Consider the following 24,451-nt stretch of genomic DNA (forward strand, 5'->3'; position numbering starts at 1 on the left):
GCTTGCACGCTCCAGCATCCAGGGCCAGGACATCCTGCAAGTGGACCACCTAAAACACACAAACAACAATGGATGCTTAGAGCTGCTCCAAAAATTGAGACCGAGGCCGTAACAACTCATTCTGTCCACCGGTCACTGCTCACCTCGCTCCATCGCCCCTGACTGCCAATATCCGGCATTACTTCCAAAAAAAAAAAAAAGACATGGAACAATGCTATAACATAGTAGCATGACATAGCCCAGCAGGACTGCAGAGAGGGGCAGAGAGGGAAAGCCGGCCAGGATCTCGTTCCCAGCCCTGAGCAGGGGCTTTACTGGCCTGACTGTCCTGTACTACCCGAGCTCTGGGGACAATGAACCAGGCTCAGTCCCTGCCTCACCACTGGCACCCTGAAATTCTGGCACTGCAAGAGTCAGGGGAGGTTTCAGCAGTGATTTCAGCAAGGTCAGAGCCGCTCCCAGCAAAAGCTGTTCTTAGACTACTCCTGGCTGAAGAACCCAGAGTACCTGCCACTGCAGGATGCTTGTGACTTCCAGGTGGAGGAGAAGGGTGGAAACAATCCAAGATGAAGACAGAATGATGAACACAGCAAAGAGGATTTCTGTATGCTCTGCACTGTTTTGTCACATTCAGCCCTTCCTGGGCTGTTCTCTGCTTGTTGTTCTCAAGATCAACATCTCCGACTAAGGGCGGGTGATGTGAATTCCAAGGAAGTACAATTCAATTCTCCCCTAGATCTTTCCCTAAAGTACAAGATACTGATTCACCTCCCTTCCCACCAGAGCCAATCAAAGACTATCCAAAAACGTAAATGATGATAATGCGGAATCTGGTCTCCATTAGAAAAATTAATGTAGTATTTTTTATCAGAGCTTTGGTTAAATGTAACAACGCAGGAAGTGCCTGTGCTCAGGTTATTGGAGAGTGCGAGGTTTTCTCATCGCATCAGCCCTGTCAGCTGACAAATGTGGCTGTGCACTAAGGCACAAAGCACCGACGTTTGCACACTACAGCTGGAATCTGCTATCTCCGTGTGCAGACACAACCACTGCTCATCACAGATAAACCCACAAGGGCTGCTCCAGCACTGACTTACCTGGGGAAAAACCAGCACTAAGAGGAGCAAAATAAAAAGCATGGGAGTAGTAGTTTCACCCTGAGCAGTTCCGTGAGATGGGCAGGAATCAGAGGATCCCCTGAGTAACTCTGAACTTGCTTTTCCTGATCACCTTTCACAGAATCCATAGCAGCAACCCATGGACATCCCGTGTGTAGGTTTATTCCAAAACCCACTCGCAGAAACATCAGGATATTGCACCTAAAGCTGCCTCTGCCAGAGGGAAGCAAGAGCTGGGGCTGGGAGAGGAAACAGGCAGGAACTTGCTCTCAGGAGAGGCAGCACGTGGGCTGCTGGCACTGCCAGCAGGAGGACGCAGGTGGGAGCAGGTAAAATTCCACTACAAAATGCAACTGGGGAATGTGACGGTGCAGAGGCTGTAGGTTGGCAGTCTAAGACTTTGGGGTTTATCACAGCTCTGTGAAAGCACTGAATTTTGCCAGCAGGTACCATTCATCCTCCTCAGTGTTGGGGAAGATGAAACAGGAAAGCCTTATAAATATGATTGCCTGACAAAAGATTTTGACAATATGAAAACTATAAGCGACATCGAAATGAAAGCCATTTTTGAAATACCAAACCTTAGTTACTGAACAACTGGAAAACAATGGTATGGCCGACTGAAGGTAATCCCCTCTTGATTGAACAATACCCTCTGCTTGCAGGCAGGTCCAAGGGTCAGAGCAGACCCTACTAGCTCAGCAGAAGGGGTCCAAAGAGTAGTTTTTAAGAGTTAAGATGTAACACTCTATGGTAATACAAGAACTCTTACAGGCTGTATGTAAATGCTATAGGATTTGTATCTTGTATTAGATTGGTTAGTGACAATTAGAATATTCAGTACAGAAGATGATTTATTGTATTGTAACCAAGACTTCAGACATTCTCTCTCACTACTTCTTCACTCTCATTCCTCTCACTCTCTCTCTCTCTTTACTTACCCGCTTACACTCTTGCTCTCTTGGGCCTGCTCAGAGCTGCAGCTGGCAGCTCTAAGCAGTGCCCCTGTACCCACGCCCTTTGCAATAAACCGCATGTTCCAAGATCTGACTGCAGAGATCTCTCGTCTCCACTCGTCACCGCCCGGTCCAGACTGAACCCCAAAGCTCCCGCACTCAGGACAAGCTTCCAAGAGTTCATCTCTCAATTTGTGCCCCAGTGTGGGCCAAGTGCTGGTGGAGCCTGGGCTGGCACCCCGAGCTCTCACCCCCAGCTGGCACCCCCAGGCCTTTCCAACGTGCCACTGCCACCCAAGCCACAATGGTGGGGCCTGAGGAAAGGAAGGAATGAGGAGGGACTTAGGACACAATCCTGCCCTTCAGACAGGCAGATTTACCTGTGCTCCAGTCTCAAGGGGGCTCTCAGTGGATAACTCAAGCATCCCGCGTGGGACACTGGGGCCAAGGAGCAGCTGGAGGCAGCTCTGTCACCTGGGCTACCTGTGTGTAGCCATATTTAGCAATAACTGAATTGATTGAAATAAAGGGTAAAAGCTTGACTCAGCCTGTAACTTTCACCTTTCTTTCAAGTGCAAAAAGAAGCAGAAAAATCCATTCATATTGATGCTTTCCAGCTATGTCTCTTTCAGATTCCCAGGTATTCATCCCCTCACAGAGTTTTAGCGGTGACACAGAAGAAAGTTCTTTGCGTGCTGCCAGAAAAACGAGATTTCTCCCATTTTTTATTTTCACACCTAAAGTATGAAAACATTATCATCACACAGAATAGTTCTGCACACTCTCCTCTGGGCAAGGGGAAGATTCCAACCCCTCCTGTCCATATTTACATCCCTAAGGCCTCAGACCCTCTGTAGGTAACCACGGGGTTCCCAGGTGAGAGGAGTCACTGTGAGAACAGAATTAAACCCCAAAGCACCTCTGAGGAGACAGCGCCTGACTCTGGGAGTGCCTCCCTCTCGCGTGGAAGGTGTGGCTTACTCAGGAGTTACTCCAGGAGTTCCTACTCTGCCCAGGCCAGGCCTGCTCCGGACACTCCCCGTGCCCTCAGAGCCACAAACCCAGCTCAGGGCTGGGCTCAGAGCTCCAACACCACCAGGAATGAGCACTCCCTGAGCCCCCTGCCCTCCCAGCCCTGCTCTAGGCTGGGCAGGCACTGAGGGGCTCACTGACACCTCCAGGGTGGCTCTTTAAAGGTGGTGGCACAGGTGCTCCACAGCAGACCTGTGCCAGACCCAACTTCTCCACGGGCAAGGAAGAACCTCCCAAAGCAGGTGACACAAAAAGCTCTGGTGTGGCCCAGGGACTGCTCAAGGTCACAACCAAAATTAGTTCTGAGCTCAGGGTGGTGTCACTTCAGTTCCCTGCCACTGCTGCCACTTCCTGCCACCTTCAGCTTTTGCTCCAGGCACCAAAATATGATTTTTTCAAGGCCAGCCCATCTAAACTATCTGAAATTGCAGCCTGGCCAATCTCGGGAGCTCCCAGACTCACTCATGAGGATGAAGTGACAGACCAGCAGTGAGCACTTCTCCCTCTTCCAGCCAAGCTGTGAATTGCTCCTCCCTCGGCTTCAGCAACCACTTTTCGTGCCAGTTCCTGAAGAGAATCTCGTGCTGAACATCCATCACTTTTTCAGTGCAGAGCATTTGGCTTCATCCTCAAGCCCTAGAAACACTCAGCTAAACCAGCACTAAAACCTGATTAAACTCGCATCCTGCACAGCACAATGAACTTGGACTTGGGCAGGAATCAGAATATCTGGGAATGAAGAGAACCCAAGAGCTCGGAGAGGTTTGCTTTGCCCTTGTCCTGCCTTGGGCTCCTGGCTCTGCCACAGCAGTTACAAGAAGCAGAGCAGTGACCTCCCCTCCCCTCCTCATCAACACAAACCCCCAAAAGCAGAGTTTGTCTCTCTCAGACCCACCTTGAGCTGTGTCCTCAGCAACAACGAGGCTGTTGAAAGCAGCAACCCCACAGCTCGGCGTCTGCAGGGCTGCACCCTCTCCATCCTACAGCCTCTCCACCTCCCCACAGCTTGGAGTGATCTGTTCTCCCAGTTTAGAGAAGGTGACACCAACCTCACTTTGGTTTGGGTACAAACTCTGAGGCAGACACTGAAGGCAAAGGAAGACGAGGCCTTGGTGGGAAGGGACCTTAAAGCCCATCCAGTGCCACCCCTGCCAAGGGCAGGGACACCTTCCACTGTCCCAGGCTGCTCCAAGCCCCAGTGTCCAGCCTGGCCTTGGACACTGCCAGGGATCCAGGGGCAGCCACAGCTCTCTGGGCACCCTGTGCCAGGGCCTGCCCACCCTCACAGGGAAGGATTTCTTCCGTGTATCTACTCTGAAGTTTAAGTATCTAAGCTCAAGTTTAGTTATTGCTGAGCCTCTGCTGAAGATAACTGAGACACCATAGTAGGAGAGAAAGGAAACAGGCCTGTAGAACAAACCACAGGCGAGTAACAAACCAAAATGATGTGGCCAAGAACAATTATTGCCACAGAAAAGAAACCTCAGTCACCAAAAACTCCAGTCTATTCCTACATCCTCACCCAGGGGGACTCCAAACACGACACTGCAACTCATGCTCCTCCCAGCTCCACACACACATTGCTGGGACCTCTTGCAAGCTGCTCGAGCTCTCTCCACGTGCCAAATCTGCCCATGGCAGAGGTGCTGCTTTCCTGGCTCAGCTCCCAAGACTCAACTCTCAGTATTTCTGCCCTCAATACTGTAAATTTCTGGTGATCTGGAGCAAAGATTTCTGGCTTGCTGTGTGGCTTCTCACACAGAACCTGACCCCAGGGGCTCAGTCTCACTCTCTCCGTGTTTGACACAAGTCATAAAGCAAGAACTGCAAAGACATTTCGAGGCAGTATCAGGGGCCTGAGACAGCTTTTGAGATCAAAGTTGAAATCTACTGTTTTCTTTCCTTGCTGTTAAACTGTACTGGAGTCCTGGGGGCACTTTTGGGCGCCACAGTATACAAAAGATACAAAGCTGACAGCATCCAAAGAAGGGACATGGGGATGGGGAAGGGTGTGGAAGGACCATGAAAGAGCTGCTGAGGGCACTGGGTTTGTTCTGGTAGAGAAGTGTGAGGCCAGAACACATCGGGGCCTACAGCTCTGATCTCCGCTCCCTGGGACACAGACAGGACCCAGGGAGCAGCTGGAGCTGGGCCAGGGCAGGCTCACGCTGAGATCAGGGAAAGGTTCTTCCCCCAGAGGCTGCTGGGCACTGCCCAGGCTCCCCAGGGAATGGGCACGGCCCCGAGGCTGCCAGAGCTCCAGGAGCGTTTGGACAGCGCTGCCAGGGATGCCCAGGCTGGGGCTGTTGGGGGGTCTGGGCAGGGACGGGGGTGGGACTGGGTGATCCCTGTGGGTCCCTTCCAGCTCAGGATATTCCAGGATTGTCTCACTCCCCAACAGGGGAGAGTCTGCTCTCACACAGAGCTGCAAACACACTGTGCAGGAGGCAGCAAATGACAACAATTGACATTGATACATTAATAAAGCCAAGATATTAAGCAAGCCAAAAGATAAATTTTCCCTTTTGTTCCTGACCAACAAGACCTGTCCCAGTCCCAGTCCAGCCACTAAGCAACTCCAGTGTGACACAGGGACTGTCTCACACCTCGAGGCCGACACACAACAGCAGCACAGCACCGGGAGTTTAATCACGTTTCCCTCATTAGAGGAGACAATTAATGACCGCTCAGGTGCACAACCACTCCTGCAGAGCGCTTCACTAGACCCCGTTTTGCAAGAACTCCCCCAGGCTGCAAAGCCCCATTTGCCAGGGACCTGAGAGAAGAATTCGGTAGTTTTAAAGGAATGTCAGGAACCAGGAATACACCTGAGTGTAGGAACCGAGAGTGCCGAGAATATTTCTCGGTTTCCATCTCGCCCGATCCATGTGTTACGGCGCAAGGCAGAGGCAGGTCCCTACCTCCCGAGCCTGGGGTCCTCCCATCAGATGAGCCATGCGCGCGGCCAGGGGCGGTCCCGGAGCTTCCATCGGGCCCTCCCGCTATCCCCACGCGGCCCGGGTTCGCGGCCGCTTCCGCGTTTGAACGGCGGCGCCCGCTGCTGACGTCATCACTCCCGCCGCTTCCATCCCGGCCTTACTTCCGCCTTCGGGAGCCCTCGCTTCCACGCCTGCGCGGCGCGGCATCGGCCGCCCCTCCTCAGTGCCGGTTACCCCGGCAACGCCGCTCGCGGCTCGAGCCGCTCCTGGCCCGGCCCCGGCCCTGCCCGGGACGTCAGCCCCGGCCCCGCTTCCAGCCCAGCCCCGGCCCCGCTGCCAGCCCAGCCCCGGCCCCGCTTCCAGCCCAGCCCCGGCCCCGCTGCCAGCCCCGCCCCCGCTGCCAGCCCAGCCCCGGCCCCGCTGCCAGCCCAGCCCCGGCCCCGCTGCCAGCCCAGCCCCGGCCCCGCTTCCAGCCCAGCCCCGGCCCCGCTTCCAGCCCCGCCCCGCTCCCGCTTCCAGCCCCGCCTCCGCTTCCAGCCCCGCCCCGCTCCCGCTTCCAGCCCAGCCCCGGCCCCGCTGCCAGCCCAGCCCCGCTCCCGCGTCCAGCCCAGCCCCGGCCCCGGCCCCGCTTCCAACCCAGCCCCGGCCCCGCTTCCAGCCCAGCCCCGGCCCCGCTGCCAGCCCAGCCCCGGCCCCGCTTCCAGCCCCGCCCCGGCCCCGCTTCCAGCCCCGGCCCCGCTTCCAGCCCAGCCCCGGCCCCACTTCCAGCCCCGCCCCGCTCCCGCTTCCAGCCCCGGCCCCGCTGCCAGCCCAGCCCCGGCCCCGCTGCCAGCGCAGCCCCGCTCCCGCTTCCAGCCCAGCCCCGGCCCCGCTTCCAGCCCAGCCCCGCTCCCGCTTCCAGCCCCGGCCCCGCTTCCAGCCCCGCCCCGCCCCCGCTTCCAGCCCAGCCCCGGCCCCGCTGCCCGGCACCAGCGCTTCCCAGGCCAGCCCGGTCCCGCCCACGGTCCCGGCCGCCCGCCCGGCACCTCCAGCCACACACGGACGCTTCAGCTGCCACGCCGATACGACCGATAAGCACAGCACCTCCAGCCAGCAGTGCAATTCGTTCGGCTACTGCAGTTCCATCCTAGGAGCTTTCGGCAGCTACACCTCCTACCAGCTCTGTGTCCACACAGCCCCCGTCTGCACCGCAGCCACAGCCGTGGACACACAGCAGAGACATTTCAACAGCTGCCGTGTCACCACGGCATGTACCCCCTATCATCACTCTGATAACACCACTCAGAGGATTATCACAACAATCACACGATGCTGAACCATGTTTCCCGTGCCATTTCAGCGAAACAAATACGATTTTATCTCCAGAACAGAAAGAGGACTTTCTCAACTATACGTGGACACCTCTTCCATCACAACAGGACCAAGCACGTGTTATTAATAGTGACGTCTCGCATCGAGACATTCCATTTCATGCACATTCTTCTCGAACTTCTCAGGGACATTCAGCTGATTTTATGGGACTTTTTCATCCTCAAATGCCTGCTCAACACTTCAGTGAGAAGGATATAGTGACCAGCACAGCTTCAGAAAGCATTCCTCTATCTTCCCAAGCTTCATCTCCTTTTTTTACAACAACCAATACAACTCCAACTTCTCATATGCCTTCTTCACAGCTTCGAAATCCACAACAGGCATCTGATCCCTCATTTTTCCACCGTCGCTTTCAGCTTTCGGATGACTTTGTTTGTCACCTTTATTTCCGACTCAGAGAACGTGCAGATTATCTGCCTCCAGAGGTTGCAGCACTGGGTCCCCACCCCTCACCCATCCCGCATGCTGGCAGTACCCTACCCAGATCCACTGCACCCTCTCCTCCAGTGTCCAGATCACAGCCACCTGCGATGGCAGGTTCAGCCACTCCTCGTTTATTTCCTTACAGTGCACAGCCGCAAATACCGACCCCTATTCCTCATCCAGGAGGGGGAGAAGAACATGGAATAATAATAAAATAAGAATTTTAAAGTTGTTTATTTTATATTAATTTTTTTTAATTTTATGAGAGAACTACCTACCCCATGACATTTGAGTTTCAATTATTAATTCAGTTAAGGTTCTCTTTAAAGTTTGTTTCATCCTCTCTACCCGTCCTGAACTCTGTGGGTGCCATGGGATATGTAGTTCTCTCATAAAATAAAAAAAAAAAAAAAAAATCAACAACTTTAAAATTCTTATCCCTTAGACCCTATGTTTCCCACCCAGCATGAAGCATACTTGCTTTCTTCTGTGTTAATGAGTTCTTTTGAATTTATAAATACTTGTATTAGCGGTGATGGCGCCCGCCCGCGGAGTGATCCGCCGGAGGGACTATTTGTGATGCGCTCCTGCCCGCGGAGGGATCAGCGCTGATGCCGCCCCGCCCGCCCAGCTGCTCTCGCTGCCTTTTCCCGCTCTCCCCTCTGCTCCCAGCGCTTCTCCTGCAAAGGGCGCGGCTTTTCCTGGGCTCTTTTCCTGCCGGGCTGCAGCGAGCGCTCCCCTCAAGGAGCAGGGGCAGCTTTGCTCGCGGCGGCAGCGATTCAACAGAGCAGGCCCGGAACAATTCCTGCTTAGCCGGGCTTTGAGCACATTCCTGAGCCAGCACCAGCAGCAGCGAGTGAGGCAGCGGCACATGAAGGAGGCTGCGGCTCTGGCCAGGCTGGGGAGGGGTTCCTCTGTAATAGAAGAACATGGAGAGACAAACCAGAAAGGGCAGGAAAAAAAGAAAAAGCCAAGACAAACTAAACTTTTTTTAAAAAATAATCCGGATCCAGAGGGACTTCTGGCTGGAGAACTTCCTGGGGAGCAATCCTGCCCCTCTGGGAGGCAATGCCAGGGCAACTCCAGCTGAAACCTGCACACAAACACCACAAAGATTTCAGATATTTGCAGGAAGCATCCACTTAGCAACTGCTGCTTAATAATTTATTCCCTTTCCCATTAAATGGTACATTCAGTCCACAAGACTTCAACAGCTTTCTGGTAGTTTTATTTACAGTCTGCAGCGTGTTCTGTAAAACACAGGAGTGCACACAGACACACACGCACAAACATTTAAAGAAGTACAGTTTATTCCAAAGGAAGTCTACGCACTACCTTTTCCATAAAAATTATAAAAAATACTTTAGTTACTGTATTCTACCTAAACCAAGATACTTGAGAATTCTTCCACAAGTGATGCCCCCTCCCCACAAAGGGCACTCCGACAAGAAGAAATTCAGGAGACTGCATCACCAAATAAAATCCTAATGGCAACTGCTTCAATGCACCAGAAGAACAACGAATTCCCACTCTGCATCCAGCAATCCCTGCTCTGCAGCCTGTCTGCATCTGCTTTTGTAGGGCTTGTGGGGCTTTTGCATTCACTTCCTTCTCCAGGGCAGTTCCCACAAACAAAGAATGACTGAATTTCTGCAGACTGTCACTCGGCAATCCTGCATTTCACACATGCAAAGGGAAACACTTTCCTTTGAGCCCTTTATTTCAAGGAGTCTCTTTTTTACTGAGCATCCAGTGAGAACAGTGCCCAGTTGTGGCTGTTATTATTTCTCTGCTTTTGCTGCGTGGCAATATTGAGCTGGAGCTCTGCAGAACACCCACTGCAGCCCTTGTCTCACTGGGGCACACCGAATTGACAAAAAAAAGGCACAAAGATGAAACTCCTAAAGCAGCAGCAGCCCCAAGTCACTGAGCTGCTGCTTCCCACCACCAACACTCTGTGTCTCAGCAAACACTTCCAACGCACGAGCCAAGGCCACAGGGGAGTGAAAAGCCCAGAGCCTGCGGGCAGGACAAGCACTCCACTGATCAGTAACAAACCAACACAGCTCAGCTGGATGGTGCACTTAAGACTGGACCTGGAAGCATCAGGAAAAGCCATTGGAACACAAGCTCAGCAGCAGAGAATCCATTTGGCACCAGCTGATGAGATGGGAGGCTCTGTGTGGGACACGTTGTGCATTCAGCTTCAACTATGCCACAGCTCCACAGCAGCGCTGAAAAACTTCTGCTTTTAACAGCTGGAGAGGATTTTCTCAATGGAAGTGAAGCTGTCATTAACAGAGGAACAGCACACGATGCACAACATAACCTGCAATAAAAAGCTTTTGCTTTCCAGCATGTAAGCATCCAGGTTACTGGACTTCAGCTCATGGAAACGAATCTGATGATAGATTTTTTTTTAATTTTTCTTGGAACTAAAAAAGTAAAATCTTCCATAAAAGGATAAAGTACAAAAATACTCTCTCAGTACATCTCAGGAAGCCATTTAATACCTTCCATGTCCTAGGAACAACTAGGCAAAACACTTGGAAAGTGTGAGCAGTAGAAATGTTGACCATTGAATGTTTGGCAGCCGTGTGCTCCAGCCCCTGGGAGGGGCTTGTCCCCCACTCCACACCAGTCCTGCAGCTCCCCAGCTATTTCTTCTTCTTCTTCTTCGGGGGCTCATCCTCAGAGCTGCTGCTGCTGCTGCTGCTGCTGCTGCTGCTGGAGGAGCTCGGATCCGAGTCGAAGTCGGAGGAGGAGGAAGAGCTGCTGGAGGAGGGGGAGGAGGAGGAGGAGGAGGATCAATTTGTTGCCTTGAAAATTTCCAGGCCTCACCACCTAAGATGAATTCCTGTGCCCTCCCTCCCTTTCCCACTCCTGGATGAGTGGATTTTGGCCATTTGAGCAACGGCAGAGTGGCCCCAGGGCATGACATAGGCCAGCAGGACTGCAGAGAGGGGCAGAGAGGGAAAGCTGGCCAGGATCTCGTTCCCAGCCCTGAGCAGGGGCTTTACTGGCCTGACTGTCCTGTACTACCTGAGCTCTGGGGACAGTGAACCAGGCTCAGTCCCTGCCTCACCACTGCAGCAGGAATTCTGTCAGTTGTGACCAAACTTGTCCAGCGAACACATCCTACAAGCTCCTTCCTGGGCAGTTATTAATAAGGAAAACCAAGAGACTGTAAACAACCTTAAAGCAGGATACCAAGCTCCAGCCTTTTCTTTGAGAAGCAAATATGGCTAATTTGTGCCTGCTCAGAATCAGAAGGAGCAGCTGATCTCCTGGCAAGAGCCCAGGGTGGAGCACGCAGCAGAGCTGGGACACTGTGGTGGGGTCCTGCCACGTTCCTCACCATGGGGCTGCCGAGTCCCTGGGAAGTGCCCGTTCATTGGGTCACCCTGCTGCCAGCAGTTGTTTCCCACTCCACATTAATGTTTCATCTCCGGCATTTCAAATGCTTTGCATTTCGGTAGGAGCGGGGAGCCTGTCTCCCATGGCAACAGCGCCAGGAGTCCAGGACAGGAGAAGGAGCTGAATGGGAGCACAAACTGGAGAGGTTTCTCACCACAGCTCAGCTGATTGCTGTTACTGAAACCCAGTTCTTGCAGTAAATCAATCCCAAGTGTTTGCTCTCCATTCTGCCACAGCTCACCTCAAATACCACTGGATTTGGAGCCTTTCAGTGGCCAGGGCAGCTCCAGGTGCCCCAGGCAAGACCTTGGTGGAGACTTTCCCTTGTCAGCAGTTTGCCAGGGGACCCTCAGAACACCTATCCTGTTGTTTTCATCCATGGAACTAGTGGGATTCTCAACCCTGCAAGAGGCAGAAGCACCAACAATCCTGGCCCTTCCTCACTAGGACTTTCAAAATAAGCCAAGGTCTTCTGTGTCTGTTCAAATTAGCTTAAAGGCACTGATTTAACAGAGAGGGTATTCCCCCCCCCCTCCTGAAATTCATAAGGAATTAGAAATGGACACAAAATAAAAATGAATGATTCCTACTCCTCCATCCCTTACTCTTCTCATCAGTCCACAACACTCGCCCCATGTGACAGAAAAGAGAAGGCACACTCAGGTTAGGGTTAAACTGTGTTTATGTTCTCTTTTCAGGCCAAACTAAGGAAGCACATCCAAAACCCCCGTGCTTCGGAGTTGGTGCATTTCCTCTTCAGGCCGCTGGAACTGGTAAATCTTATTCCCAGGTCTCACTGGGAACTCCTTTTATTTCTAGTTCACACTTACAAGTAGATAGATTGTGCAACAGGGTTGGAAAACTGCTCATACCTGGCCACAGCTTTCTCAGGAACTTCCAGAAGCGATGCCGGTTGTTCCTGGCCTCTGATCCAGTTTGAAGCTTGAAGTAAATACAGGAATCCCAGCAAATATGAATCCTTCCACCCGGTCAATAAGGCATTACTGTGAACAAAAGGGGCAGCCAGCTGGAATCCCCACTGGGAATCTGTCTGGTCTCACCTTCAGGCAAATACGGCTCAGTATTTGCACTGAAAATGCTTGGAAGCAGAAATCCCAACTTGGAAAAGGAGCCACAAAGGAATAGCAAGATACTTTCCATTTTTTGAAGTGTCAGCTTCTGACACTTCACTCGTCTGTAACAACAGCTCATTTGTAGATCAGCTCTTCCTTTGACTCCAATCCAAAAAAATCTCATGTTCCCTTGAACTGTCCAGTCTCCTTCAAAGACTTAGGTTGATGTTTCTTGCAGTGACTGTGCTGATCCAAGGATCAGCTTTGTCTTCGCTTCCTGCTCATCTGTGTGTCCCTGGTTTGACATTTTGACCGTTTCCTGCAAGTTCTCTCCTCTTTGTGTGGTTTGTGTGTGACTCAGATCATCAACAGCTGCGGTGGCCCTGAGCTGGCCCCGTCTGTCCTCAGCCCACTGCTTTCTAAAGACACCACCGATTTCCTGAGAGGACACCTGACACCCAAAGAGATAAACCTCTGGGATTCCCTGGGGGAGACATGGACCAGATCCAGGTAAGGACAGAGCTGCCATCTCCCCAGGCTCCCCACGCAGACGGGATGCTTGGATTCCCTGATGCTCCTGCTTCTTCTTTCAGGGGATGCCCTGAAAGACACATTCTTCGTGAATGTCACCTCATATTCCCACTTTCTGTCCTAGAGCCGAGTGGCCCCGAGACACGAATGTCCCCACCTACATCCCCAAATTCCGCAACGGCTGGGAACCGCCCACAGAAATCTTCCATGGAGCTCCCTGGGAAATAGACATTGGACACTTGCAAGAGGAGGTTAGTCCTGTGTCCCTGTCTCTTCACTCTCCCTCCCCCTTTTCCGGAGAAATGGAGCTGCAGGGGTAGTGGTGGCATGCAACAAGTAGTTGGCTCAAAACTCAGTTGGATCTGGTTGCCCCAGTTAAATACAGAAAGCAAATGAGGCTGGAAAAAGGCAGCAATAATGAGCCTCTCCCAATCCAAGGCAACAGCACCCTACAGCGTAACTGAGCTCCAGGGACACAGGCTTCCCTGGAGAACACCTTGACCAAAATCTGCCAGACCATGACTCATCTACCACTATCCCTCTCCTTTTCTCCGATCAGCTTTCCCCTTTCCTGGTAACACTGACTCCATGTCTGCCTTTCCAGCTCTCCTCAGCCAATGGATATCCTTACTGGAACTCCTCACTCAAGCGTGGCCAGACGGCTGAGCAGACACAGGTCGGGGATGCCTTCAAACAGAACATCACTCCACATGGAAATAGGTGATGGATCCGCACGCCCGGAGCTTTGGCTCCCACCTCGGAACCTCATGAACGCACACGGACACGTACAGTGACACTGGGACGTTTGGGCATCCTGGAGACAACTCCCTGCCACTGTTAATAACCACCAAGGGAAGACAAAGATCAGCTGAGGGGTTATTCCCATAAGCACTGTCTGCTGTTTAACCCCCAGCAGCTCTGCAAGGAAAGGAATCGCAGGTGTTTTCCACCGCAGGAGGCAAAAATATTGACTGACTTCATCAGTCCATCCATAGGTCTTGTTTCCCAACATCAGCCCAGCAAAGTGACCTTAAGGATCAGGTGCCAAAGATGCTGCACTGCGCTTTGGCTCTCCATGTGTGTAGAGATGCTGGAATCATGGAATCACAGAAGGGATTGGGTGGGAAGGGACCTTAAAGATTATCCCGTTCCAACCCCCTGCCATGGCCAGAGACACCTTTCACTATCCCAGGTTGCTTCAAGCTCTGTCCAGCCTGGCCTTGGACACTGCCAGGGATCCAGGGGCAGCCACAGCTTCTCTGGGCAACCTGTGCCAGGGCCTCAGCACCTTCACAGGGAAGGATTTCTTCCCAATATCCCATCTAAACCCACCCTCTGGCAGCGGGAAGCCATTCCTCCTTGTCCTTTCACTCCAGGCTCTTCAAGTCCCTCTCCAGCTCTCTTGGGGCACCTTTAGGCACTGGAAAGGGCTCTAAGGGCTCTCCAGAGCCTTCTCTTCTCCAGGCTGAACATTCCCAGCCCTCCCAGCCCGTCTGTGTAATGCTCTAGCTCTTGGAGCACTTCCTGGCCCTTCCTGGCCTCCTCTGGACTCCCTTGAGGATCTCTCCATCCATCCCAAAGTCACCCCAGCTTGCACAGACAGAAGCTGCCTACAGGAGGAATCTGCCTACAGGAGGAATCTGCCCTAAGGGAAGGGCACACACAAACCTCACCCTGTTGGAAACACAGGGCCAGGGAAGAGCAGCCCGACCTCCCAGCACTGCTGGAAAACATTTTAGCTGAGGAAGGAGCTTTGTTTCACTGGAGACAGCAGCTCCCCCTTGGCTTTAGACAAAACCAAAGGCAAACCCACTGTTTAGGGGCTGAATAGAACAGTGTATTTCAGTCCTGCCCACCTCTCCCCCAGGGAACCGACAGGGCGCTGGGTTCAGACAACTCTTCTTAATGAGACAGAATTCTAGAAAATGGGGGAAAACCCGTCCCCTTTCTTCAGAAGTCTTGGGAAGGTCACTTCCAAAGCCAGAACAAACAAGGCCACCCCTTTGCCTTTGGTTTTTCCCCAAGGGAAAGATGGCTCTTCCACCTTCTAACAGCCCTGACTCATTTCCCATCACCGGTCACTCCATGGTACAAAACCTTCATCAAAGTACTTTTAGTTCAGAGTTTAGAAGCCCCATCTGCTTCCTTGTTTACATGAGCTCACACCTTGGAAACTGTCACATCTCGGAGCGCAACCAAACTCTTCTCAAACTCCACGCGAATCCTCTGCCGTGATTTGACACATCACTTTACAGGGATTTGACTCAAAGTTTTCAGCTGACCATCCACTTTGCTGATGCCAGTTCGAGTCTGGGAAAAAACCCTCAAGCCAGACTGTTTTTCCATGCTTTTCTGTTCTAATCTAAAGGATTTATAAGCTTTACTACAAGAGTTCAAATCCACAGGCAAGTACCTTAAATCAAATTATATCAGCAAAATAACTCTTCTTCTCATTCACCCCATCACTGATTCTGGTAGGAACATCAGGTGGTAGAGATGCAGTGTGGAGCAGGGAAAGAATTAGGAGCACTTTCAAAGATCTGTCTATTGACTGACAAAAGATCACACATAACCAACTTATGCTTTGCAAAGCAGGATAAAAATACTCAGGCCCATCCAAACTACTTCTTACGCTAGATGTGGCTGATCAATAGCCCGGCTGAAAAATGGACAAGCCACTGTAACAAGAAATACAAGTTTGGAAAAGGAAAAAGAAAAGTCCTGAAACCACAGAACTCCTGAAGCTTGGCTCGCTCCACTCTAATGTGCTCCTCCTGACACTTGCAGCAACTGGCTTCTCTCTTGCCGTTCCGAGAGGAACTCTATTTTGTATAGGGATGTAGACGTGTCTGCATTTAGACACCATCCTCAATACAAACCTCCTCCATTGCTTTTTTCTGACTGGAGATCCTTGCTACTGGATACGATGGTGCTGTTTATTGGGAAGGGTTGCTCTGATGCCGATCACAGCACAGCACAGCAGGAGCTCCCTTTTTGCTCCCTTGGGCTACTCCAATTCCTCTTGGGTGATCTCTGAAATACTCTTTATCAGCTGAGGGCTGACAAAACACACAATGTCTGATTAATCACCCTTCTCTTCTCCAGCCATGACACAAGAGCTGGGTGCACTCAGAAAACAGTTTTCTGAACCATCCTATATAATAACAATCAATGCCTTGTAATTTCTGCCATCTAGATGAGGTCGCCATTGAACAGTTCCGTGTCCCAAGTGCTACCCAGCAGGGAGGGAAGAAGAGGAAGACAGGATCACAGCAGCCACTGATCAGTCATTCACAGGCATCATCACAAAGAAAGAGGAGAGAGTCAGGAATTTCACAGGCTACTCTGTTTCAGCAGCGCATCTCATCCTCCTCTTTTTAGATCTCTACTGATCACTACCTTCCAGTCCCTTCACAGTGCTCTCCTAATCCACATGAGTAACTAAGATGCAGAATAAGAGGGAAAATTTCTTCTGACCTCCAGTCACCTGAGAATCAAGCAGATAAGAGAAAACCTCCGCCCTACTCTAAGGAAGGTGTTTCATAAACTCACCTGTAGCTAAAGCTATTCAGAAAGCCCACACTACCAGATGCAGAGTAGTAAAGAGCCTCTTAATTTGCTAACCCTGGAGAAAAGGCAGCTTTAAACAAACTCTGCTACTCCCACTCTCTCTCCTTAGAACTTCAGGTTGAGATGCCTAGGACCAACTAAAGAAAAAAGTCATTTCATTCATGCCCTGGTCAAGCATTTCACACCCCCTTGTCCCTCCCAATCTACCAGCCAGTCAAACACAGAAAAAGCAAGAGACCCGTGGTAGGCTTCCAGTGGAAATACTGGCAAAATCTTCTTGGACTGCATTATTTGAAGGACCTGAGGTCAACTCACTGACTGGGAAAGACTTTTACTGCTCCACTTAGCCTACCAGCTCAGCTCAGCTCAGCAGCCTCCCAGCTACCTTTAGCTGCATAAGCACATGACCTGCAACCAGAAAGGCGTGAATCTTCCTTAGGAAGGAAACAGACACGGGGAATGAAGAGTGGAGATTAGTCCACACTCTTAGGAACAGGCAACACCAACCAAACACTCTGTGGCAATAGCTTGTGTCTAGAAGCTCTCTACCTTCCAGTCCACCTCAAGGCTTTGGGACTTGTGCTGACTTGCACAAAGGAACCCACTCCACCCTGCAGCAGTGGGCTCCTTCTTTCCAGCCTGGATGGAGACATGTCCTGTATTTTGCAAGCATGTCCAGGTGTTCAGAATGGAACATGCTGATCATGATTAGCACCTTAAGGCACACAGCTCTTCCTTTCTCAAAGTATGCTTTGTGAAATTATAGGCAGTGCTATCCCCACCTTTCCAAACAAATTACCCTCCTTCTAATTGCACTTGCCTTCAAAATACTGCCACTTCTTCATTTCAGACTATGCTTCCCTCAGAAGGATGCACAAAAGGTTAGAGTAGCTGCAAGCACCTGCACCTGCAATTTTCAAGTAACTGCGTCTTCAGAAAGGCTTCTGACAACAGGCCATTCTCTGGACATGAACACGGCAACGCTGAGGCAAGATAAATGACTTCGCTACATCTTACAGCCCAGATGTTTAAGGCCAGAGAAGACACCACCAGGTTGTCCTGATACTTCTGCTCATCCTCTCTGGTAGGGGCTGTACAGAGAAGAACACAGTTTTAAATTCTAACTCAGTTTGTGCTTCACTGATGAAGGAAGCAGGAAGAAAGGGAAAGGGACTTCGCTTTGGAGCAAATGGGAATTTTCTTGTGGATTTCAGTGTCCAGGATGTAAACCAGTAAGGGATTTTCTTCAGTAAATCCAAAGGACAATTGGCTACAGAAACTCGTATCTTGACACTATTGATAAGCGCTGACAGTTCTCTGGCTGTGACTTATTTTATTCAAACCTGCTTTCTCCGAATGCACATCTGACAGCAGGACTTGCTCCGTTCAGCCTGCAGCAGTTCCACAGGAAAGATGTTGTGAAATTGGCCACACATCTTCGCAACGCTTCCACTTCAACATTTTTCCCACTATGTTCAAATGTATTTGTCAGCTTCCTAAGGAGTGCAGTGTCCATAACATAGGAGACGAGACTTTCATGCAAAAATTGAAAGACCTTGAACTGCAGTGGCAGGAGGAACTCTGGTGTAATACCAGTGCCAGATGGCATGGGTGTGAAAAGCACATTCACATCGATACTGACAGGCTTAGGAAAGACACAGAGCAGGGTGAGCTATTCCCAAAGAAGGTGAATTGACAGTGCAAAGGAGAGTTAATACCAACCAGCTGCTCAGTTACTTTATCAGAGCTGCCCCTGTTTTCAAGGCCTGAAAGAACAGCTCAGTGCCAGAAAGACATCCAGATCATTTGGCTATGCTTGCTCTTATGGAGCACTGTTTTCAATTTCCATCCTAGTGGGGTTGCATACTACTGACCAGTTAAAATCAGCACCTGAGCTACACAGCAGTATTTCAGTGGCAACACTGGACAGCTGTAGGTTCTGCCCTTCCCCTCTCCCAGCATGCTCCTCAGACACACAGCACACTTGCACCAAAACTCACAGCCACACCCACAGTTTAACCACCTGCAATAGTTTTGGCCCTGGCCAATCTAGCCCTGGGTGCATTGTGCAGCAAGAAGCCATGGGGGCCGTGCTTCTCCCTGACTCCAAGCATCGCTCCAGAGGCCACACAAGCTGTGCGGTCAGGCCGTAAGGCTCAATGGCACACAGAGATCAAGTCCTACCCACTGAGAGCACATGTCCTTGTGGAAGGGGCTGATGAGCGCTGGAGCAAGGGAAAGGGCAGGTCTCTGCAGCTGGGGGCAGAGGAGAGGGGAACAAAGTGGGTGTGTGTGTTTGGGGAGAAGGGAGCAGGGAGGGTGTTCTCCTCCTTCCACAAGCTGGGCCAAAGGGGCTGTGGTGGGAGCAGTGCCTGCCCAGCAGAGGAAGCAAAAGGCAGGGACCCCAGCGAGCACAGTTCCCTCTCAGTGGAACAGCGAGTTCTGCTGTTGGCAGCGATCCTCCTCTGGGAGGTTCCTGCCTGCTCTCCTCACATGGAGCTGCTTGTTCCTGTCCCTTCAGAGGCCTTCCCTCTCTGATGTGGGCCACAGCAGCTTTCTTTCCCATGCTCTGAATGAGGAGGGGCAGGTTTGAAGCAGCACTGGGAGGATTAATTAATATTTTAGCTGTTTCAACCATCATGACTTCTGGTTGCATTCATGAGACAAAATTAATCCCCTGCTCTAGTGAGTTGCAGAAGTGCAATACCGAGATGTGACTGCTGGACACAATCACCGCTTGAGTCACTCTGTCATTTTTTTCAGGTAGCTGCAATGGATGGACGTTCTCTAAGAACCATTGGATTAAATATAAAGAAGGACACTTTTCAGGCAATTTGAGAAACTTCTCTCCTTTTATTGTTTTTCCTAACATAAATATCTGGATATTACTGAAAAGCAGCCAAGCAACTACAGCAGTGTAGTTTAATTGCCTAAACTAAGGGTAAGTTTACAAAATAGTTTACCCACTGACAATACTAAAGGGCCTCTTGAAGCATGGATAATATATCCAGTTCCCATTATGAAAACTTGGACTACCTATTCTTCCATGGTAGTGTGACTTAAAACTACCTGTTGTACTTTCATATACTAAGAAAAACTACATCCTTAAAAAACTACAATAAGTACAGCTTACTGAAGAATTACATTAAGTCCCTAACAGGCTCGTTTTTTGGACTTGGAGGTATGCCAAGCAACCTCTGTCAGTTCATAGTCTTCTGTAAGGATGTGCAGGTGGAGCCAGTTTCTGCCTCGTAGACGTAGGAACATTGCAACAGCACCGTGGTAAACTGAAAGGTGAAGGGCAAGGCCACGCAGAGATGTGTGTCTGCACAATGAATTAATGTGCCGCAGCATCTTCCTTCCGCAGGAACAGGAAAGCAGCTTCAGGATTGCCAGTGAAAAAAGCAAGAATTATGCAGTGCTCACGTGGCTGCCATCGGGTGGGAGCCCCCCCAGCACAGCTCTGTGCAGGGAATTCCTCTCAGTGGTTGGAGAGCAGCATCCAGAGGCAGAATCGCAGCTGACCGTAAGCTCGCATCGCCTCTGCGTGGGCGGCCGGATCTCGGGCCAGGTGCTCAAAGAGGTTGAGTGGCTCGACCGTTCGCATTGCCGGCGGCAAGCTGATCTCCTCAGGAAGCCTCTGGTTGCCCAGGACAAAGTGCTCCAGGCGTTTCAACTGCAGGCAGCGGCGCAGGTATGCCATGATGTCCCACAGCCGCCGCGCAAATTCCCTCCTGCGCCACTGGGACAGCGGTACGGTGGTCAGCACGTGCATGACCACAGTCTTCCAGGTCAAGCTGGAAAAACCTGTGCCCCTCAGGATGCAGGTGAAGAGCTGCAGGCATTTCAGGTGCAAGCTCTCACACGGCACCTGCCTGGCGACGTGCTGGAAGAATTTTGCCTCTGCCACAGCGTACGTCTCAGGCCACGCTGTGCTTGCGATGGAGTCGGCCTCGGCGGGCTGGCTGCTCACAAAGATGCTGGAGCCGCCTTTCTGGGCCTCTGTGGGCTGGCTGACCACAAAGATGTCGGAGTCCCCGTGGCGCACCCCAAACAGCATCTCCACCATCAGGCTCTTCTTGCCTTTGCTCAGCCGGAATTGGCAGGACCGGCTGCAGGGCTGAAACACCAAGTGCCATGAGTACGACTGAGGCAAATGCAGCCACGAGCATCTCACCAGCTGGTAGAACCAGTGGGAGGTTTTCTCCACGTCCAGGTAGGAGCCGGTGCAGAGTGTCTCTAGGAGGCTGGGCTTCTGCTTCCGCCGCAGCTCCTCCTGCGAGTGGTGCAGGAAGCACAACAGCTTCTCGCCCAGCTGCTCCCTCTCGCACGTGCACACCAGCTCCACACGGACGCAGAAGGTCCTTGCTGCCATCTGCCCTGCACTGTTCAGCTCCAGGTGGAAGGCGTGTCCCGGTGGGGGATTCAGTGGGACCAGCACGCGGTACACCACATCCTGTTCACGGGGACTCCAACCCTCAAAGGCACTGCCCACCCCGATGGCTTCTTGAGGCACCGGGTAGAAACTATTGCTCACGCTGTCAATAAAGACACGCGTGAAGCTCTCCATCAGCTCAGCTGCCACTGAGCGACCTCTCTCCACGTCCTCGACAGGACACTGTATGCGATCCACTAAAAGGATCCCTCGCTTATTCCCAACGTCACAGGCGTCTTCTTCCTCTTCAATTCCACCACTGCTGCCTTTGTCCTTGCCAGCAGCACCACTGCCTTCTTTTTCACTGGCAGCCACATTTCCACCTTCTTCTTCTTTTCCATCTTCATTCTTCTCGCCTTTCACATTCGCATCCCTGTTTTCCTGATCCTTCCCATTCCAATCAGTGGCTCTGTGTTCACTGGAATGACTGTCTTCCTTCAGCTTCATATTGCTGCTTTCTCCTTCATTTATCTTATCAACACCTTCTTCAGTTGAAGCAACATTGCCATGTTCCTCTCCATTTCCATTTTCATTCTTTTCTCCCTTCCTATCGGCAGCACTGGCTTTCTCATCTTTGTCTCCAAGATTGCTCTCTTCATTTCCAATGTCCTTCTTTTCTTCCTCAGTTGCAGCAAAACCACAATGGTCTACTGCATTCTCACCATCACGGCTGTCTTCTTGTCCTGTCCAATCACTGCTTCTTTGTTCACTGGCATCACTGCTTTCCTGCACTTTCACATCCGCTTTTTCTTCCTTTCCATCTTCACCTTCACGTACGTCATCGTTGCCTGCTTTCATATACGCATCATCGGTTTTTTCTTCATTTCCATCTCCTTCTTCTTCCTTTCCAGCATCCTTGTCTGGCTCCACCTTCACATCCTTGTTTTCTCCTTCATTTGCTTCATCTAGGTCTTCCACACCTCCAGTAACATTGCCAGGTTCTTCTTCATTTCCTTCAGCAGTATTGTCTCCTGGCATATTCCCATCACTCCAGCCTTCATCTTTCCTTGCGTCATGGCCATCATCACTTTTAACATCACTGTCTTTCTTCAACTTCACATCTTCATCTCGTTCATTGGCATCATTGTCGTCTCCTTCATTTGCAGCCACAGGACTGCCTTCTCCTTCATTTCCGCTGCCACTGTCATCTGCCTCCACAGTCACATCAATGTTTTCTCCATCTCTCTCGGAATCCAAACTGTCTTCTTCCTTTTCTTTTTCCTTCTCCTCTCCCAAGGTCTTGCAGGAGGTCTGGTCCTTGCCGCTGCTGTTGGTTTTGCTGGCTTCAGGACTCCTCCTGCAGCTAAACCACAGGCCCAAGAGGAGCAGGAGTCCAGCAAGAGCCCAGAATGGCCACTGCTGCAGGGCACCAAAGAGCAGGGCTCCCCAGCCCTCGTCCTGCTGCTCCGGGGGCCCTTGCTCCAGCTCCTGCAGCAGCCGAGCCATCTCGCGGTCGAGCAGCTCCTCACGCTCCTGCATTCGCCGGTGCGTGGCCTCATCCAGCCCATCCCCAGCTGGCTGGGGGTACTGGATCAGGCTTTGCACGAGCACGAAGAGCAATGACAAGAAAGCCATGGTCTGCAAGAGGACACACAGAAGGGGTTCAGTAGGGCCGGAATGGAGGCAGCCAGTGCAGGGCAGGAGCCACGGGGATGTGGCAGCAGGAAGGAGAGGCCCCGGCAGCTGGCAGGAGGCAAGGCCTGCACCGCTGCCCCAGCAAGCACCGAGCCTGAGCAAGGCGCTCCCGCCAGGGGCTGGGCCCTGGACGCAGGGACAGAACACACGCCCCGGGTGCCAGCGCTTCTGCCCCAGCCCTCCCCCAGCCCTGCCTCCCCACCGCCTGTGGGCACTCACCGCTTGCCCAGGCTCTACTGGGGGCAGCGTCAACCAATGGGGCCTTTTATAGCTGCCCCCATTGTGACACGGCCCCTGTGCTGTCACAGGCCCCAGAGCGCATCACAGGCCAGCCCCACCCGCCATCCCCAGCCCGGGAACTGCTCATGGCCCTGGGCACCCAGAGCCTCAACAGACACAAAGTGCAGACCCATCAGTCGTGAACCTGGGAACCCCAGAGCTTCCCTGTACAAAGCAGGCACAAGCGCCCTCCCACACAAACCCTTGTCAAATATAAATTTGTGTGACATGATCCGTGGATGCTCTTGGTATATAGGTGTAAGCTTTTATTTAATCTTGGAGGGGGACATTTTTTATTAATAATATTTATATTTATTACTTTTGGGGCAGGATGTCATATAGGCTAATGTTTTGTTACAGATTTAGTGAGAAATCTTTCTGAAAGAAATCCAGGCTGCTTGAATGATGCACAGGAAGACGTAACACCCTCCTTAAAGAGGCCCAGTAAGTTAATTACAAAATTTTGGTGTCTTCAACAACCTCTCAGCTCTTAAAACTCTATGGTTCAACACAGTGCAAAATTCTGGGATAGCCAGGATTTTGTTCAGAAAGTAGAATGTCTCATTTTTCAAATTTGTAGCAAAGATGTACATCTGTCACTCCCACCATCTTCAAAATTGTCTGCCTTAAACAGAGTTAACCAATCTCTCTGACTTGTCTGATATTGCACTGGTTTATTAAAGGAAATTCTGACTCTTTCTGCTATCTCTGTGTATTTATCTCCAAAGGACTGTGAGTATGGAAGAGTCATCCCTTATGTTCCTCAGCTCTTCTTTGGGGAACTCACCTACAAATGGAACTGCAGAAATGGGGAGGGAGGAAAAGGAAACAGGATGTGAATCGAGCACCTGCATAGTGACCACAGATGTCCACTGCTAGACAGACACTGATGTCAGGCAGATCATGCCCTCCAAATAGTGCTCAGAAAGAGAACAAGTTTGGGATTTCTGAAACTGCTCTGAATTGGATTTGCTTAAACAGATGTCATTAGTAAAAGCAATCAAAGAAAGAGTTTTGATCCCTCTTCCAAGCTGATGCCACTTATCATGTATCTTCCCTGCATTCTTCTAGGGAAGCTGTTTTTGATGTTGTCCTGTCCTTCTTTTTATAAGGGAGCAAAAATACTTTGTTAAGTATTACTCTTTCAGTTTTGTTTCCTCTCCTCTTCTGAGATACAGTAAAGTGAACATTCAGCAGAATAGTTTTGTATTTTTTGAACACAATTCTTCTTTTATCCAACTGAGGCCCTTCTGTGATCATGAAAAAACAGAAACTGTTGTGAACTAGAGTTTACACTCATAAGAGGTTGACATGGGTCAGTTCTCCAAGGTTATTCTTAGTTCAACTGCTGTGTAAACTGTTGATGTCACTGACTGGAGGCTGCTCTTCAGGACATTATAGATATGATAATTATATGACAGAAAATGCAACATATAGTTGAATCTGACCTTCAAGTTCACTAGCTTAAAAAAGGAAAAAAGTGTCTGTAAGAAATTTGCTGCTTTTCCCATTACTAAGATGTAATAGATGCCTTCAAGTTTATACTCAGTCGACAGCATATACACATGGACAGCAGTGCCCATCCATCTTCAAGCTAGGGTACATTTTAAGTGTCAATGATCACTGCCTCCAGAAAGCATTTTTGAGACAAAACAGGCAAAGTCTTTTGCAT

The 24,451-nt window shown here is 51.0% G+C and overlaps 1 protein-coding gene across 1 annotated transcript; it reads right to left on the reverse strand.

Annotated features, from left to right (window-relative positions):
• Positions 1 to 19,911: 19,911 nt before the first annotated feature.
• Positions 19,912 to 22,440, reverse strand: LOC309585666 (inositol 1,4,5-trisphosphate receptor-interacting protein-like 1; the record flags this gene model as incomplete). The annotated part of the gene is made up of 3 exons (XM_082303582.1): positions 19,912 to 21,206; positions 21,561 to 21,653; positions 22,158 to 22,440. The coding sequence occupies 3 exons, from the start codon at positions 22,438 to 22,440 to the stop codon at positions 19,912 to 19,914; spliced, it is 1,671 nt and encodes a 556-aa protein (XP_082159708.1).
• Positions 22,441 to 24,451: the final 2,011 nt, after the last annotated feature.

This window comes from Coloeus monedula (assembly GCF_965178545.1).
Source record: "Coloeus monedula genome assembly, contig: HAP1_SCAFFOLD_103, whole genome shotgun sequence".
Taxonomy (NCBI): domain Eukaryota; kingdom Metazoa; phylum Chordata; class Aves; order Passeriformes; family Corvidae; genus Coloeus; species Coloeus monedula.